This window comes from Oncorhynchus mykiss, chromosome 12 (genome assembly GCF_013265735.2).
Source record: "Oncorhynchus mykiss isolate Arlee chromosome 12, USDA_OmykA_1.1, whole genome shotgun sequence".
NCBI classification, from domain to species: domain Eukaryota; kingdom Metazoa; phylum Chordata; class Actinopteri; order Salmoniformes; family Salmonidae; genus Oncorhynchus; species Oncorhynchus mykiss.
In genome coordinates, this window is record NC_048576.1 from 27,370,749 (window position 1) to 27,387,160 (window position 16,412).

The following is a 16,412-nucleotide window of genomic DNA, read 5'->3' on the forward strand; positions in this document are numbered from 1 at the left end:
CCATGTCTCCTGCCTTGGAGAACACCCTCTCGCTAGGAACTGAAGTGCCAGACACAGCCAGGTAGCGTCTTGCCATCATGGAAATGTGAGGGTATTTACACATTGCTTTTCCACCATGCCAGTGGATCACCATCCACTGGAATGCCACTTGCTGCCTTGTACGATGACACCTCCTCTTTGATGGTGTTGGCAAACGTCTTGCCTGTGTCCTTACTCACAAAGGTTTCCCCGAAAAGCTCCTTCATGGCCAAATTATTTTGTGGAGGAGATGCCTCCGAGTCTGCTCCTGTCGGCTTTGTGGCTTGAACCTTGGATCCAGTGGAGTAGATCTATGAAGGTAGTCCTGTACATTAGGGGGGTATCTTGGGTTCAGGTCCTCTCTAATGGCAGCCTTGGCATACTGTATCTAGTGATGGTGCTGTCTTCTTCACTTGAGGTCATGGATTGTAGAAACTTTGTTTTCAGAGGTAGGATCATGGATAGACACTGCATTTTCAGTGCTCAGTGCTCAATGTTGATATTTTCCTGTTCATAAAGATCTGGCACGATCTTCATACTGAAGTGGGTGCGCAAGGGGATTTTGTAGCGTGGCTCAAGCACTTTCACCATATTTTTAAACCCTTTGTTTTCCACAGCAGAGTATGGCCTCATGTCTGCAGCAATAAACATCCCAATAGATTTTGTGATGGCTTTAACCCGGATTGGATTCTGCAGCAAAGGGCTTAAATGCCGCGGTGAGAAGTTGTTGTCTCTTGGCTGAGTTGGCTCCCGTCACTGACACACCGGGGTGATGACGCTTTAAATGTATGGCCATGCTCGATGTATTTCCATGATCATACGGCTTTCTTGTTGCACAATGCCTACACACCGTAATGGTGTTGCCCACCACCCTTCTTCCGACATCATATTTGACAGGGAAGCCAACATGAGACTTAAATGAAGCGGGAGGCTTTTCCAGTTCTTCAGCTCCTCCGCTAGCCATGGCTGTTACTGCTCTTTCTTCTTTGTTTTTTGCAACGCGAGCAGCCAAGTTTGATTCGTTGGGATTCAACATGCCCCGTTCACGTGAACAGTACACACAACTGCTTTAAAAAAATAATCAAATCAACCTTCAGGCTTCAGAGCACGCATCTGTCTTGTCTTTTATCTTTTCACTGCAGCTCTGCATCAAGATTTAGAGAATTATGACTTTAAAAAGTAACAGCGGCAGTAGAACTGTATTTCACACTATGATGGTTAAACTTTGCAGTTGATCCGCAGTTCACATGCGTGCCAAATCGTGGGGGGGTGATCCGTATAGATCACGGATCAACTGCGGTCCGTTACACCACTAGTGGATACTATAGTAAACTGGCTTATGATGCTGAGATAGTCTTGCTCTGATTTGTGTCGATTCTGTTCCTGTAGTTTTGACCTGGTGGCTGCAGGGGGAATCTCAGTCTCCCTGATCTTCCAGAGGGCTCCCTTCCTCATGCAGAAACGCACTGTCTGGTTACCATGGAACCAGTTTGTGGTTGTAGAGAAGGTCACCATGGCGAGGGTGGAGTCTCGCCCCCCTGTATGTGACCTGAAGAACCTGGTCAGTCCCTACCCAATCGTCCTCCCCTCCCCTCTCACCCGTTTCGCCAGCACCTGTGAGGAGCGAGGCCCAGCCATCCCTGAGCTGCAGGTACAGTAGACTGCCCACTCACCAGCCAGTAATAAACATAATATATATGGTAATATACAGTATTAAGTCCCAGTGGTACTCACTCAGCTTTCAATTACAACCTATACTCTACTCGGAATATCATGTTATGATGACTTCCAGGTGTAAGTGAAAAATGGTTGTTTTTATTCCAATTCCTAGAATTTTTCTTTAGTAGGATATTGAAATGTATTTTTTTTGCGTTCTTCCCGCACCATGTCAAATTTTCAGCAGGCTCATATTGTACCTGTGAATCATCTTAGAATCTCACACTAATCAGTTGCCGGGGCGCTTTATTCACAGAGCTGCCATCTGCTTGCTATTTTCTCCCCCGAACCCCCCTGATATTCCTACCTCTTTGGAACTGTGTTTTGCAGTGTGTAGACGACTAGACGCCCTAGTTTGTTGTGGAAGATAATGAAACTGATAGTGATTTTAATGAGGACCCAGTTCAGAATGATTGAATCTGTGAGCAGTGAAGGGTGGGAGTGGGGGTTAGATCATCAGCAGTAATTAAAATGTCCTCCTGTACGTTGCTAATGATATAGGATATATAGTTGCTATTTTGTATTCCAGGGGCATAGTGTTACAAAGAGTGTTCAAAGTTAAAAAAGTGTCAAGTATCGTTATTTTTGATTTGCTTTCAAGAAATATACAGTGCGTGCAAGTATATCTTGGAGCGAGTACAAACACTGAGTGATCAAAAATTCTTTACTGAAAAAGTTGTAAAAGTTTTCTATACGTACAGTCGGTATCCTTGGGGCTTTTGAAGCCTTTCCAACTCCTAGTTACCAATAGCATGTAATAACAGCAGGTGAAATACTTTCTCCTCCTTCTCAGGCTGTCCAAGAGGAGATCACCATCCCTGGCAGTTTCTTAAAGCTCAGCTACCTGAGCACCCGCTCCCCTGGCTACAAGTCTCTGTTACGCATCATCTTAACCCACTCCATCATCCCCACTGGCCTCGTTAAGGTGCACGTATCCTCCGCCATCGAGGGACGCCTCTTCCAGAAGTGGTTCCCTGCTGCCCCCAACCTGGTCTATGTCCTGGCCTGGAACAAGACTGATGTCTATGGGCAGAAAGTGTTGGGCCTGGCCCAAGCTTTGGGTAAGACAGTATGGAGCACTTGAATCATATACATTCAGATTCCCTATATGGCAAATATAATGTGCTGTATTTCACTCCTTTGACAATTTACACCCAAGGGATGAAAGCAAGTAAGCATTCTCCATTGGGTAACTAGGAGAGACAATCTGTAGCTAATGGAAGATAAAAATCTATAAAGACAGTATAATGTTCAACAGTGTAACAGAAGAACAGCATGTTACTTTTGTTATACTTTATCTTTAGATAATACAATCACACAGAGCTCTAAAGAGATTGTCAGTGTGTTAATGGTCAGTAGTATGAAAGCCTGAGAGATTTTTGAAGGGCCACATATAAGCTCTATATCAGTGGTTGATTTAGTGTGCCGTCTGCCTATTGGGAGCACCAGCTCTTAATGGAGAGAGTGTTACAAATCTAAATGGAATAGAAAGCAGGAGAGACCCAGCTAGCACATTTGGTTCCTTGGAAGTTGTGGGAACATATGTTTTTGGTAGCCCATTGGTTCTGGGAAGGTTCCTGACCGGTAAATCTGAAAGTAGTTTAAATGTTCTGAAAACGGGAAGTGAACATTTCACCTGTTCTGGGAACTAAAATGTTTAGTTGTAAGGAGGTTTTGAAAAACGTTTTACTATGGCTCCCTGAAATGTTTCCTGGTAGGTTTTATTACCGTTTTGAGATTGGAAATTATAGGTTATTTTGAGGTTTTTGAATTACTTACTTGAGGAAACCTGCCGAAAAAGTTATGCTGTAATACTGAAATTCCCACAGGAGAACATTGTTTCATGAAATTTCTCTGAACTACTTGAGAACATTCCCAATGTCAAACCAGTTGGAGAACGTTCATAGAACATTACTAAAAAATGTAATTAAATGTAACCATGTTTAGACTTTTAGGAAATGTTTTGTTAAAGTAATGAAATTCCAAGAAAATAACTTTATTCTGTCAAGTTCCTTAAATGGGCTGAGAATGTTCCCAAGCCAAGCAACTATCCTGCTCCATTCCCAGAATATTGTAGGAAGGTTGTATGCAAAATAACCATAAGATGTTCACCAAGCTCTAAGAAACATATGGTTCTCAGAATGTCATGTGCTAGCTGGGCACTCTTATCTCCTTCACACTATGAGGATTTGTCTCTTGATTGCTCCATGTATTACTATCAGATCGCAGAGTGTTTCTTGATTGCCTGGCTGGTGTGCATGCGTTGGAATCCTTTCTCACTGAATGCACAATTTAATTTGTGTGTATTCAGCTCCTTGATGGTGGATATGATGCACTGTGGTTAATAGTCTGTGATATAAATAGGAAGTCCTGGAGATGTTACGGACCGAACACATGACACAATTAGGAACAACATCCAAACTAAATTCAAATTCAAAACACACATTTTGTTATGGGGCAAACATATTTTCATCCACACGAAACCAGAGGAAGAGATAAGGAAATGAGACAGGCTCTAATTTATTCATTTATCTTTATGTACCAGTGGGAATTGAGCTCTCTCTCTCTCTCTCATGCTTTCTCTCCCTCCTTCCTCCTCACCATCTCTCTCTCCATTGCCGATAGTAACAGGCTGATCTATCATGGTGAGACAGGCAGCAGCCTGTAGCTACTCTGTGTAACTGACTATATCCTGCTTGTTGTGTGTGTGTGTGTTTGCGTGTGCTTCCTTCACATGTGTTTGTGTGGGTGAGAGAGAGAGGAAGAGAGAGAGACAGCAAGACAGAGTGACAAAAATTGTGTGAGCATGTACACATACTGGGTGGATGCAGCAGAGCATGATGGTATCAGTGATGCATTAAAAAGGCTCCGGAGACTCGCAGATTGTTAGCACACATCCAGGCTCCGCTATAACCACCGTGCTGCATCATTCCAGCCTCTGCCTTGACCACAGCAACTCCAGATTCAAGCAATTGTACACTGTGCAGGAGCTAGCCGCACCATCACAAAAGCATTAGGGGTTGTTGTGTTCCAGGAATGTCTCTTTGTAAATGCAATAACAACAGCATAATGAATGCATTGGCGGCGTCACATTAACGGCCTAGTGGTCTATTGTGTTCCAGTCTCTGTAGGCTATGAGTATGAGTCATGTGCTGACTACATTGTGTGGGAGAGAAGGATGGCTCAGCTGCAGGGCTTTGAGATGATTGCCTCCAACCTAGGGGGCTGGTCCCTGGACAAGCACCACATCCTTAACCTCCAAAGCGGTGAGGGCTCTTTCTGTTTCTCTGTATCACAATTCCATTCAACAGTACTTTACCCTAAGCCTACCTGACCTGACACTATTTCATACCTGGTTATCCAGTAGGAATATTGTGAAGACATTCTTGCCAAACTATCATTTTTTTAACTTCCATTTCAAATTACTTGATATAGACTAGTCATTCCTCTGGATTGGATTATAATTGCTAGTTGTCCTTAAACTCCAGGTGTCCTACACAAAGGGAATGGAGAAAACATTTTCATCTCCCAGCAACCTCCAGTCATCCACACAGTGATGGGGACGGGGAACGTGCGCACCATTCCCTGCCCCAACTGTAACGGGCCTGCCCTGGGCAGCAAGCTCTACGCTCCTGTCGCTATCACTTGTGGCTCCGACGGCAGCATCTACATTGGCGACTTCAACTTCATCAGAAGGATTCTACCCAACGGATTTGCTATTAGCATTCTAGAACTGAGGTGAGGTTAAAGCAGCAATATGTAACTTTTTGGGCGACCCAACTAAATGCACATGGAAATATGTGTTATAGATATGCCATTTTCATTGAAAGCAAGTCTAAGAAGTGATAGATATGTTCTATGTGCGCTATTTCTATTTTTCCTGTTCTTAAGTTTAGTTTTTGCGCCTTTTACTTTCTGTTTTGTACACCAGGTCTAAAAGGTTGAAAATACAATAGTTTTGGTTATGGAAAATTTATTTCACAGTGGTTTAGATGGTAAAATTATTCACTGCACTATACTTGCTTGTTTTGTCACATGAACTGAAATTAGGCGAACTATTTGAATTTTAGCAACCGGGAAATGCAAAGCAATTTCTCCATAGTGCATCTTTAAATATGTTTTTCAGTGTTTTTACGTTTTTATGTATTTGTACATTATCACAAGCACTATTTGAGGTTGAAGCATTTGACATATAGAGTATAATAAAAGTTGTTGTAGTGCTAGTTGCCCAAATATTTTGCTGTTGTTGTTATGATTGTCCAATTTTCAAGATCAAATGGAAAAAGATTAGAAAATAAGTCATTTATTGTGCACACAGTATACGAACAAACTGAACAGAAAAGTTTCATTGAAATGCTTTCATAAGTGTAATCATGGATCGAAGAAGAGACATTTCTCCAAGGATAAGAACTAATACTGTCTTTCTATCTCTTTAATACAACGCTGCTAGGAATCGAGATATCAGGCACAGGTACGTTTTCAATCCCATATTCATTCATAATGTATTTTCCTCAAAACTGTTTTTATGACACTGCTGCATGAAGAGAGCGGTGCTTCAGTTGCAAACCGCCAGCCTCCCTTTCATGGATGAAAGAAGACGTTCTCATTTGGTTACAGAATACAGGATTAGAAGCGAGGAGAGTCAGTCAATATGGAAGTGTATTGACCTGGATTTAAAAGTAGCAGGGATCAGAAATGGAGAGAAATACTTTGGAGAAAAATACAAACGAGGCGAGGTCTTTAAAGGGTGCCTCTTATCATAGACAAGCCCCAGCCTTTAATGTGTGTTTAGATGGGAGAGCGCCCCGCTGAAGGCCAGTGTAACACTGTTGTGTTGGGATAGGCTTCTCATACTCTCTCCCCCGAACGAACAGGCTCTCATCTCTCCCAGAGATATGATTCATCTTTTCAAGCAGCTGTCATGTTCGCAATTGATTCTTTCTCAATCAAAGCCTGTAAAAAAAAATCACTGAACTAGCTGTGCTTTTTTCTTCACTGCTTGCTTGTATGGGATGGCACTTTCAGCTAAAGCCTGAGATGAGTAATGTTCCTCTCCGAATCAGCATCTATAATCATAGCTTAATATTTACAGAGAGTTCACAAGGAAGCACGCCATCACACATAGCTCTTACACTCTGTCAGGGCTCATATTACACAGGCACTTAGGTTGCCTCCATCATTTTGTCAGGATTTCAGTCCCCTTTCAGTTGCAGTGAATCAACTGTAAAGGTGATACAGCTGTCAGAATTAGCACTGTAAGGATTTTAATAATAACTTCTGATGAAAAGATGGAGTCTGTCTGTGGTTGGCAGATGTTTGTTTCACGTCAGCGAGATTTTAATGTCGGAGCTGATGACGTGGTTCCTCTTGAGCAACCATTTAATATGAAAGACTGTCGGAGGCAACTAAATTGGTGTTTAGTGATAAAAGCCAGCTCTTTGAAGATTGCTCAGTACTGTATATGTGTATTTCATACAAACAGTACATTGTTCATGTTTTTGGTACTTTAGACCTAAGTGACTGGGAAACATTTTGCTCACAAGTCTGTTCTTTTCAGCACCAGCCCAGCCCATAAGTACTACCTGGCCATGGACCCAGTAAGGGAGCTTCTTTACCTGTCTGACACCAGCAGCAGGAGGGTCTACAGACTCAGGACCCTCACGGAGCCGAAGGACCTGGCCAAGAACATGGAGGTGGTGGCAGGGACGGGGGACCAGTGCACCCCCTTCGACCAGGGCCACTGTGGCGACAGGGGCAAAGCCACCGAGGCCTCCCTCAACAACCCCAGAGGTACAGCATCATCATTACCTTAATATAGCAATTAGTCTATAATGCTAAAAGAAAATCGGGGCTACCTTATTGCTTTCAATTTGAAATTTTGCTCAATCTATTGTATTTTGTGAAGTGTGAGATTGAAAAGGACACAGCTATTTACAGTGCTTTCAGAAAATATTCACACCCCCTTGACTTTTTCCACATTTTGTTGTGTTACAGACTTTGTGTCACTGGCCTACACACAATACCCCATAATGTAAAAGTTGAATTATATATTTTTTATTTTTTACAAATTATTACAAATGAAAAGCTGAAATGTCTTAAGTCAATAAGTATTCAACCTCTTTATTGCATGGACTCACTCTGTGTGCAATAATAGTGTTTAACATGATTTTTGAATGAGTACCTCATCTCTGTACCATACACATAAAATTATTTCTAAGGTCCCTCAGTCGAGCAGTGAATTTCAAACAGATTCAACCACAAAGACCAGGTCGGTTTTCCAATGCCTCAGAAAGAATGGCACCTATTGGTAGATAGGTAAACGTTTTTAAAAAGCAGACATTGAACATCCCTTAGTAAAAGATGCCGGCGTCCTTCCTAACTCGTCCTTCCTAACTCAGTTGACGGAGATGAAGGAAACCGCTCAGGGATTGCACCATGAGGCCAATGGTGACTTTAAAACAGTTACAGAGTTTAATGACTGTGATAGGAGAAAACTTAGGATGTATCAACAACATTGTAGTTTCTCCACAGTACTAACCTAAATGACAGTGACAAGAAGGAAGCCTGTACCAGAATCAAAATATTCCAAAACATGCATCCTGTTTGCAATGAGGCAGTAAAGTAAAACTGTGAAGAAATGTGGCAAAGAAATTTACTTTATTTCCTGAATACAAAGCATTATGCTTAGGGAAAATCCAACAAAACACATCACCGAGTACCATTATTCATATTTACAAGCATGGTGGTGGCTGCATCATGTTATGGGTATACTGGTCATCGGCAAAGACTAGGGAGTTTTTGAAGGATAAAAAGAAATGGAATAGAGCTAAGGACAGGCAAAATCCTAGAGGAAAACCTGATTCAGTCTGCTTTCCAACAGACACTTGGAGTCAAGTTCACCTTTCAACAGGACAATAATCTAAAACACAAGGCCAAATATACACGTAGAATGTTCCTGAGTGGCCTAGTTACAGTTTGGCCTTAAATCGGCATTAAAATCTGCGGCAAGACTTTAACATAGCTGTCTAGCAATGATCTACAAAAAACTTGACAAAGCTTTAAGAATTAAAAAAAGAACAATGTGCTAATATTGTACAATCCAGGTGCACAAAGCTCTTAGAGACTTACCCAGAAAGACTCACAGCTGTAATCACTGCCGAAGGTGATTCTAATATGATTGGACTCAGGGGGGTGACTTACTTACGTAAATTAAATATTTCTCTATTTCTTTTTCAATAAATTTGCTAACATTTCTAAAAACATGTTTTCACTTTCTCATTAAGGGTAATTGTGTATATGAGCGAGATACACTTTTTTATATCCATTTTGAATTCAGGCTGTAAAATGTGGAATAAGTCTAGGGCTATGAATACTTTCTGAAGGCACTGTATATGCATTCAGCAACCAGCCCTTTTCTGAACCTGATAAGTATTATGATTCAGGGTCTGAATATTGACAGATATTAGCAGAGGTTCAATGTGCTTCTGTCTTGTCAATGGAAAGTCCTTGAAATTGGTTTGTCCACCAATGATGATCCCATTCATTTTCTGTTCTCAAACAGCGGCGGCTTTGAAGTTCAAACAGAGTGTCTCTCCTTTTTGTCGGGGTTGAAATTCCTGTCTGCAGTCTCCTCTCTACAGTGAACATGTGTAAGAGCCAAATTAGGCTCAGAGCAATGTGGGCACATCATTTAGACTGGCTTCAGCCCGGGCATGATTTTTTGGCTCCAGTGATGAGACGCTATTAATTCCAGCTATGTGCCCGCCCATCCTCTCTCCCCCTCCCTTTCTCCCTCAATCTCTCCCTCAGCCTTATCGTCTGGGCTGGGTGGAGCTTAGTTAGACCACACAGTACAGTATGGCAGCAATGGAAATGAATTTTGCTGCTCCTCCAATACACAATACCAGGGATCCCAGGCCCCGTAGGCACCAGAGTAATGCCCTTATCACAGGGGTGGGCAACATACGGCCCCACGGACCAAATTGAATGTGCTTGCGGTATGTATCCGGGGGAGGTTTGAGTAAAAAAATCTACAATTATAATAATAATAAAATAAATGGGGGGGGAATATTATTTTGGGTAAAAAAATACACTCCAGGCCATTCTTGAACATCTAAAACTAGATAAAAAAGTATGTAGAAATTATAATGGACATTTTCAAATAACTGCCCTTTTTCTAGCCCACAAATTGCTTTTGACGAACAAATTGTTCCCCCAAAAAATCTTTGTGGCCCTTTACTGAATTTTTAAATCCCGATGTGGCCCTTGAGACAAATGTATTGCCCACTCCTACATTATCAGGTGATAACACACAGTCCCTGCATCACACACAGTCCCAATAACTGACTCACCCCTGGTTTGTTCAATGTCATTTCAGCGAGCCATGACACCCACCATCTCAGATTGTTCTTGAATCATTTATATAGTTAGAACCAGATAAGATTAGCATTCCGGCCACATTATTTTGTTGAAATATATCTCTGAGAAATTAAGCTAATTGATTTTTACCCAAATTGGTCATTTTAATGTATAGGCCCCATATAAATATTCAATAAAAATAGTACCTAATATCTGATTTGGACAAAGCTTTTTTCTAATAATGAGTAAGACACGAGGAATGGGATGGCAAGATGGCGGACTGAACACAGCAATGTAGATCACCTCAAGATAAAAATGTAATATTCAAAATCGGTAAGTTAGACCTAATATTAGTACTTCACAATCTGGTGGGTAATAACCTTCAATCTGGATAACAAAACAAATTATAAGACTAGAGGAATGTATTGACAAATATTACAAAAACGGCAACACCCAAACATGACGGAGAATAAGACAGGGGAACCTATCTCAAAACGAAAACGTGACTCTTCTACAGACACAGACGATTTAATCTTTTCACCACCGGAAATGGTAAAGGTCGAAACCGATCTATTAAAATCAATAAATGACAAACTGGGAAAACTTGAACTAGTCAGTAAGGATATAAAAGAGTTGAAGGCAAGCCTCGAGATGAGTGATGAAATATCTGTGACATTGGAGAAAGACACAAACAAGTTAATGGACTTTAAAAGGAGAACATTGTTCTGAGAGAAGCCTTACTTGACATACAGACTAAATCCATAAGAGAGAATCTGGTACTTACATGTATCCAAGACAAAGAAGGAGAGGTTCCTGAATACCTGTATGTAGTTAGAGTTCCTCCTTACAGCGCTTCAGATCCCACACAAAGCTATTGACAAAATCCAACTCAGAAGTGTACACCGCTTCGGACAGAGAGGGCAGAGGTATGAACGCCCAATCTTTGCCAAATTTGCTTTCTTTAAAGATACAATATTGGTTAAAAGCCTGGGTAAAAGACTTGTTGGCATGAAAATAGGCATAAATGACCAGTTCCCGAAGGAAATTGCAGAACGGCGCAAAGTTCTGTATCCAATTTTCAAGGAAAATAGATTGAAAGGGAAACGCGTAGCTCTCGTAGTCAATAAAATGTATATTGATAACCAATTGACAAAAAGACTACTCCATGGCTATTCTAAAAATGAAGCACACAATACTAGCCTTGGTATGGATTGTAATAATACAACAAAACATATAGCTTTTCTATCTATCTTTAAATATAACTAATTGGAACACAAAAGCACTAATTCAACATGGTGGAGATAAAAACAGCAGACAGAAGGCACAGTATGTGGGTATGTGTGGATGTATTGAGATGGATGGTGTGTGTTTTTTGGTGTTTAGGAAAGTGTGGCATTAAATGAGTGAGAAAGGAAATGGTTGCATATCCCAGAACCAATGTATGTCTGTGAACAGGTGTCGTGAGAGAGCTTTCAATTCTGTGCAGATGAGGGATATACATTTTATAATGAATTATACATCTTATTTATTATCCTATCATGGTGGAACAGCATTTAAAAATAAATGATACACCTAATTTATTTATTGTCCTATCATGGGGAACTACATTTTTAAAATAAATTCTACATATAATTTATTTATGGTCCTACACTACCGTACAAAAGTTTGGGGCCACTTAGAAATGTCCTTGTTTTTTAAAGAAAAGCATTTTTTTTGTCCATTAAAATAACATCAAATTGATCAGAAATACAGTGTAGACATTGTTAATGTTGTAAATGACTATTGTAGCTGGCAGTTTTTTTAATGGAATATCTACATAGGCATACAGAGGCCCATTATCAGCAACCATCACTCCTGTGTTCCAATGGCACGTTGTGTTAGCTAATCCAAGTTTATCATTTTAAAAGGCTAATTGATCATTAGAAAACCCTTTTGCAATTATGTTAGCACAGCTGAAAACTGTTGTCCTGATTAAAGAAGCAATAAAACTGGCCTTCTTTAGACTAGATTAGTCTCTGGAGCATCAGCATCTGTGGGTTTGATTACAGGCTCGGAATGGCCAGAAACAAAGGACTTTCTTCTGAAACTCATCAGTCTATTCTTGTTCTGAGAAATGAAGGCTATTCCATGCGAGAAATTGCCCAGAAACCAAAGATCTTGTACAACGCTGTGTACTACTCCCTTCACAGAACAGCGCAAAATGGCTCTAACCAAAATAGAAAGAGGAGTGGGAGGCCCCAGTGCACAACTGAACAAGAGGACAAGTACATTAGAGTGTCTAGTTTGAGAAACAGACACCTCACAAGTCCTCAACTGGCAGCTTCATTAAATAGTACCCGCAAAACACCAGTCTCAACGTCAACAGTGAAGAGGCGACCCCGGGATGCTGGCCTTCTAGGCAGAGTTGCAAAGAAAAAGCCATATCTCAGACTGGCCAATAAAAAGAAAAGATTAAGATGGGCAAAAGAACAGACACTTGACAGAGGCACTGTCAACTGCATCCTGGAGTTTCCTCTTCACTGTTGAACACTGTTGTTCAGAGGAGCTAGCCAACAACACAGCTAACTCAATCACTTCAAACTGAAGATGGAAAGACTGCAAACTAGCTGCACTTTATTTTGTTTTACCTTTTTTCAATTGATATTTCTTTGTATGTATCCATAAAAATAATGCCAGCTGATTCATGATTTCGGAGAGACTATCAATGCACAAGGCGAGACCCAGATGGTTGGAGTCTTACAATGTTTATTAATCCAAAAAGGGGTAGACAAGAGAACAGGCAAAAGGTTGTGTACAGGCAAAAGGTCAAAACCAGTTCAGAATCCAATAGGTACCGAAGGGCAGGCAGATTCAAGGTCAGGGCAGGCAGGTTGATCAGGAAGGCAGGAAAGTAGTCCAGAGTCAGGCAGTGGTCAGAACCGGGAAGACTAGCAAATGAGAATAGAAAAGAAGTATGGGGAAAAACACACTGGTTGACTTTACTAAACATACAAGATGAACTAGCACTAAGAGACAGGAAACACAGGGATAATACACTGAGGAAAATAAGCGACACCTGGAGGGGGTGGAGGCAATGACAGGGACAGATGAAACCGATCAGGGCGTGACAGAGACAGACAGCAAGGTTTTTCAAATCTCCGCTGTTGAAAACTAAATGTTAGTCTAAAAGAAATGTGAGACAATGTGTAGCTGCTTTTTATAGTGGAGATCAAGTTTATAAATTGCTTGGCTGGGCTGATGAGACAGTGGATTGTGCAGTCAGGTGGAACAGAGTAAATATGCATTTTAACATCAAATATTTAGCTGGTGGTAACTTAGACACCAGCTGGAATGCAGTTTTAACCAATCCGCATTCAAGATTAGACCCACCTGTTGTACAGAACCAGTCAAAAGTTTGGACACACCTACTCATACATGGGCTTTTCTTTATTTTTACTATTTTCTACATTGTAGAATAATAGTGAAGACATCCACTATGAAATAACACATATGGAATCATATAGTAACCAAAACAAGTGTTAAACAAATCTAAATATATTTGAGATTTTTCAAAGTAGCCACCCTTTGTTTTGATGACAGCTTTGCACACACTTGGCATTTTCTCAACCAGCTTCATGAGGTAGTCACCAGGAATGCATTTCAATTAACAAGTGTGCCATTTTCAAAGTTATTTTGTGGAATTTCTTTCCTTCGTAATGCATTTGAGCCAATCAGTTGTGTTGTGACATGGTAGGGGTGGTATACAGAAGATAGCCCTATTTGGTAAAATACCAAGTCCATATTATAGCAAGAACAGTTCAAAGCAGATACAAAGAGATACAACAGTCCATCATTACTTTAAGACATGAAGTTCAGTCATTGCGGAAAATTTCAACAACTTTTAACGTTTCTTCAAGTACAGTCGCAAAAACCATCAAGCACTATGGTGAAACTGGCTCTCATGAGGACTGCTACAGGAAAGGAAGACACAGAGTTACCTGCACCTCAGATTGCAGCCCAAATAAATGCAAATAAGTAACAGACACATCAACTGTTCAGAAGAGACTGCTTGAATCAGGCCTTCATGGTCGAATTGCTGCAAAGAAACCACTACTAAAGGACACCAATAAGAAGAGACTTGCTTGGACAAGAAACACGAGCAATGGACATTAGACCATTGTAAATCTGTCCTTTTGGTCTTGTCCAAATTTGAGATTTTTGTATCCAACCGCCGTGTCTCTGTGAGACACAGAGTCGGTGAACGGATGATCTCTGCATGTGTGGTTCCCACTGTGAAGCATGGAGGAGGAGGTGTGAGGGTGCTTTGCTGGTGACACTGTCAGTGATTTGTTTAGAATTCAAAGCACATTTAACCTCCATGGCCTCCACAACATTCTATAGCGATACACCATCCCATCTGTTTTGCGCTTAGTGGGACTGTCATTTGTTTTTCAACAGGACAATGACCCAAAACACACCTCCAGGCTGTGTAAGAGCTATTTGACCAAGAAGGAGAGTGATGGAGTGCTGCATCAGATTACCTGGCCTCCATAATCACCCGACCACAACCCAATTGCGATGGTTTGGGATGAGTTGGACCGCAGAGTGAAGGAAAAGCAGCCAGCAAGTGCTCAGCATATGTGGGAACTCCTTCAAGACTGTTGGGAAAGCATTCCAGGTGACTACCTCATGAAGCTGGTTGAGAGAGTGCCAAGCGTTTGCAAAGTTGTCATCAAGGCAAGGGTGGCTACTTTGAATATAAAATATAAAACACTTTTTTGGTTACTACTTGACTCCATATGTGTTATTTAATAGTTCTGATGTTTTCACTATTATTCTACAACCCTTGAATGAGTAGGTGTTTCCAAACTTTTGACTGGTACTGTATAATTAAGTGATAATGCCTGAGAAGCCTGCGTTTGGAGGATATATTGGCACTGGGGTTGTTAGGCCCGACACGAATTTGAGGGCCGGCAAATCATGCCAATTGTTCCGTCAAACACATTGGCTTTGAGGGGATTATCACTTTTATACAGTGGGCTGCCAACATATTCAAATAATGATTGGCATATTTTCATTTAAAATATTCTTTTGATTAATTTATTCATACTATTTCATGCTTCCACAAGATATAGTCCCGACATAAATCTAGGGTTGCTACCCGAGCTGGCTGGTTGTTCGCTCTAACGCGACCCAGTCGTTCAGTCTTGTTGTTCTGTATCTATGGGTGCGACCCAGTTGCTTGTTCAAAATGTTCCTTTGCCAAACTGGCTGGCAACATTCTTATCCCTCGCTTGCTAGCTAGCCAAATACGGCTAATTTACAGTCACATCAAAAAGTGCAGCCAGAATAACAGTAAAGTAGCTACATTTGCATTTGTTTAAGCTGTTTTCAGTGACATTTATTTGGATACATCCTTAACAATGAGCTAATGAGGCGCGATTTCACCTGGCATAGAAAATGTGCTCACTCGTCAGGACACTGTTGTTCAGAGGAACTAGCTAACAAAACCGCTAACACAATCACTTCAAACTGAAGCTGGACAGACTCAAAATTTTCTGCACTTCATTTCATTTGACCTTTTTATCAATTGACATTTCTTTGTATATATCAATAAAAATGCCAGCTGATTCAGGATTTAGACTGGCTGAGAAATGCCTGTCTGTCTCGTCATGACACGTTCATTACTATGGGACAGCAGGAGATCAAATTTGAATATTGAAAGAATGTTGCAAATGTCGGAGAGACAGACAGCAAGGTTTATACAAATCTCCACTGTTGAAAACTAAATCTTAGTCTAAAGAAATGTGAGATAATCTCTTGATGCTTTTTTATAGTGGAGATCAAGTTTATAGATTGCTTGGATGGGCTGATGAGACAGTGGATTGCGCAGTTAGAAGGAACAGAGTAAATAGGCTTTTTAACATCCTAGATTTAGCTGGTAGTCATTTGTGGAATAGACACTGGCTGGAGTGTGGTTTTAACCAATCAGCATTCAGGATTAGACCCACCCGATTAGACTACCCGATTAGACCCACCTGTTCTGACCACTAGATGGTGCTGTTCCTACTATTAGGTGATTTATTTTTTACGTAAAATTTATAGTTCACCCAAATTACAAAATGACATATTGGTTTCCTTAAGTAGTCTATGGACAACATATGATGCCCATGCTTTGGTTTTATTTACCTGGCCACTGTTTCAAATAGGGGTCGTTGTTCTTTCAAAAATAAACTTGGAACAGCACCATCTATTGGTCAGAACTTGGTAATATTAGGCTGTAGGATGGAACATAAATCAAACAATTTAAAACTCGTTCAGGATTGGTGGTTCGCCTGTGG

At 40.8% G+C, this 16,412-nt stretch overlaps 1 protein-coding gene across 1 annotated transcript in view; it reads left to right on the forward strand.

The window, feature by feature from the left end:
* The window catches only part of tenm1 (teneurin transmembrane protein 1), a 244,532-nt gene that overhangs the window by 187,691 nt on the left and 40,429 nt on the right, over positions 1 to 16,412 (forward strand). The window contains exons 17-22 of the mRNA XM_036937297.1: positions 1,408 to 1,669; positions 2,528 to 2,795; positions 4,857 to 5,000; positions 5,223 to 5,472; positions 6,185 to 6,205; positions 7,292 to 7,524. Coding sequence (XP_036793192.1) covers positions 1,408 to 1,669; positions 2,528 to 2,795; positions 4,857 to 5,000; positions 5,223 to 5,472; positions 6,185 to 6,205; positions 7,292 to 7,524 — 1,178 coding nt within the window. The remainder of the gene's footprint in view (positions 1 to 1,407; positions 1,670 to 2,527; positions 2,796 to 4,856; positions 5,001 to 5,222; positions 5,473 to 6,184; positions 6,206 to 7,291; positions 7,525 to 16,412) is intronic.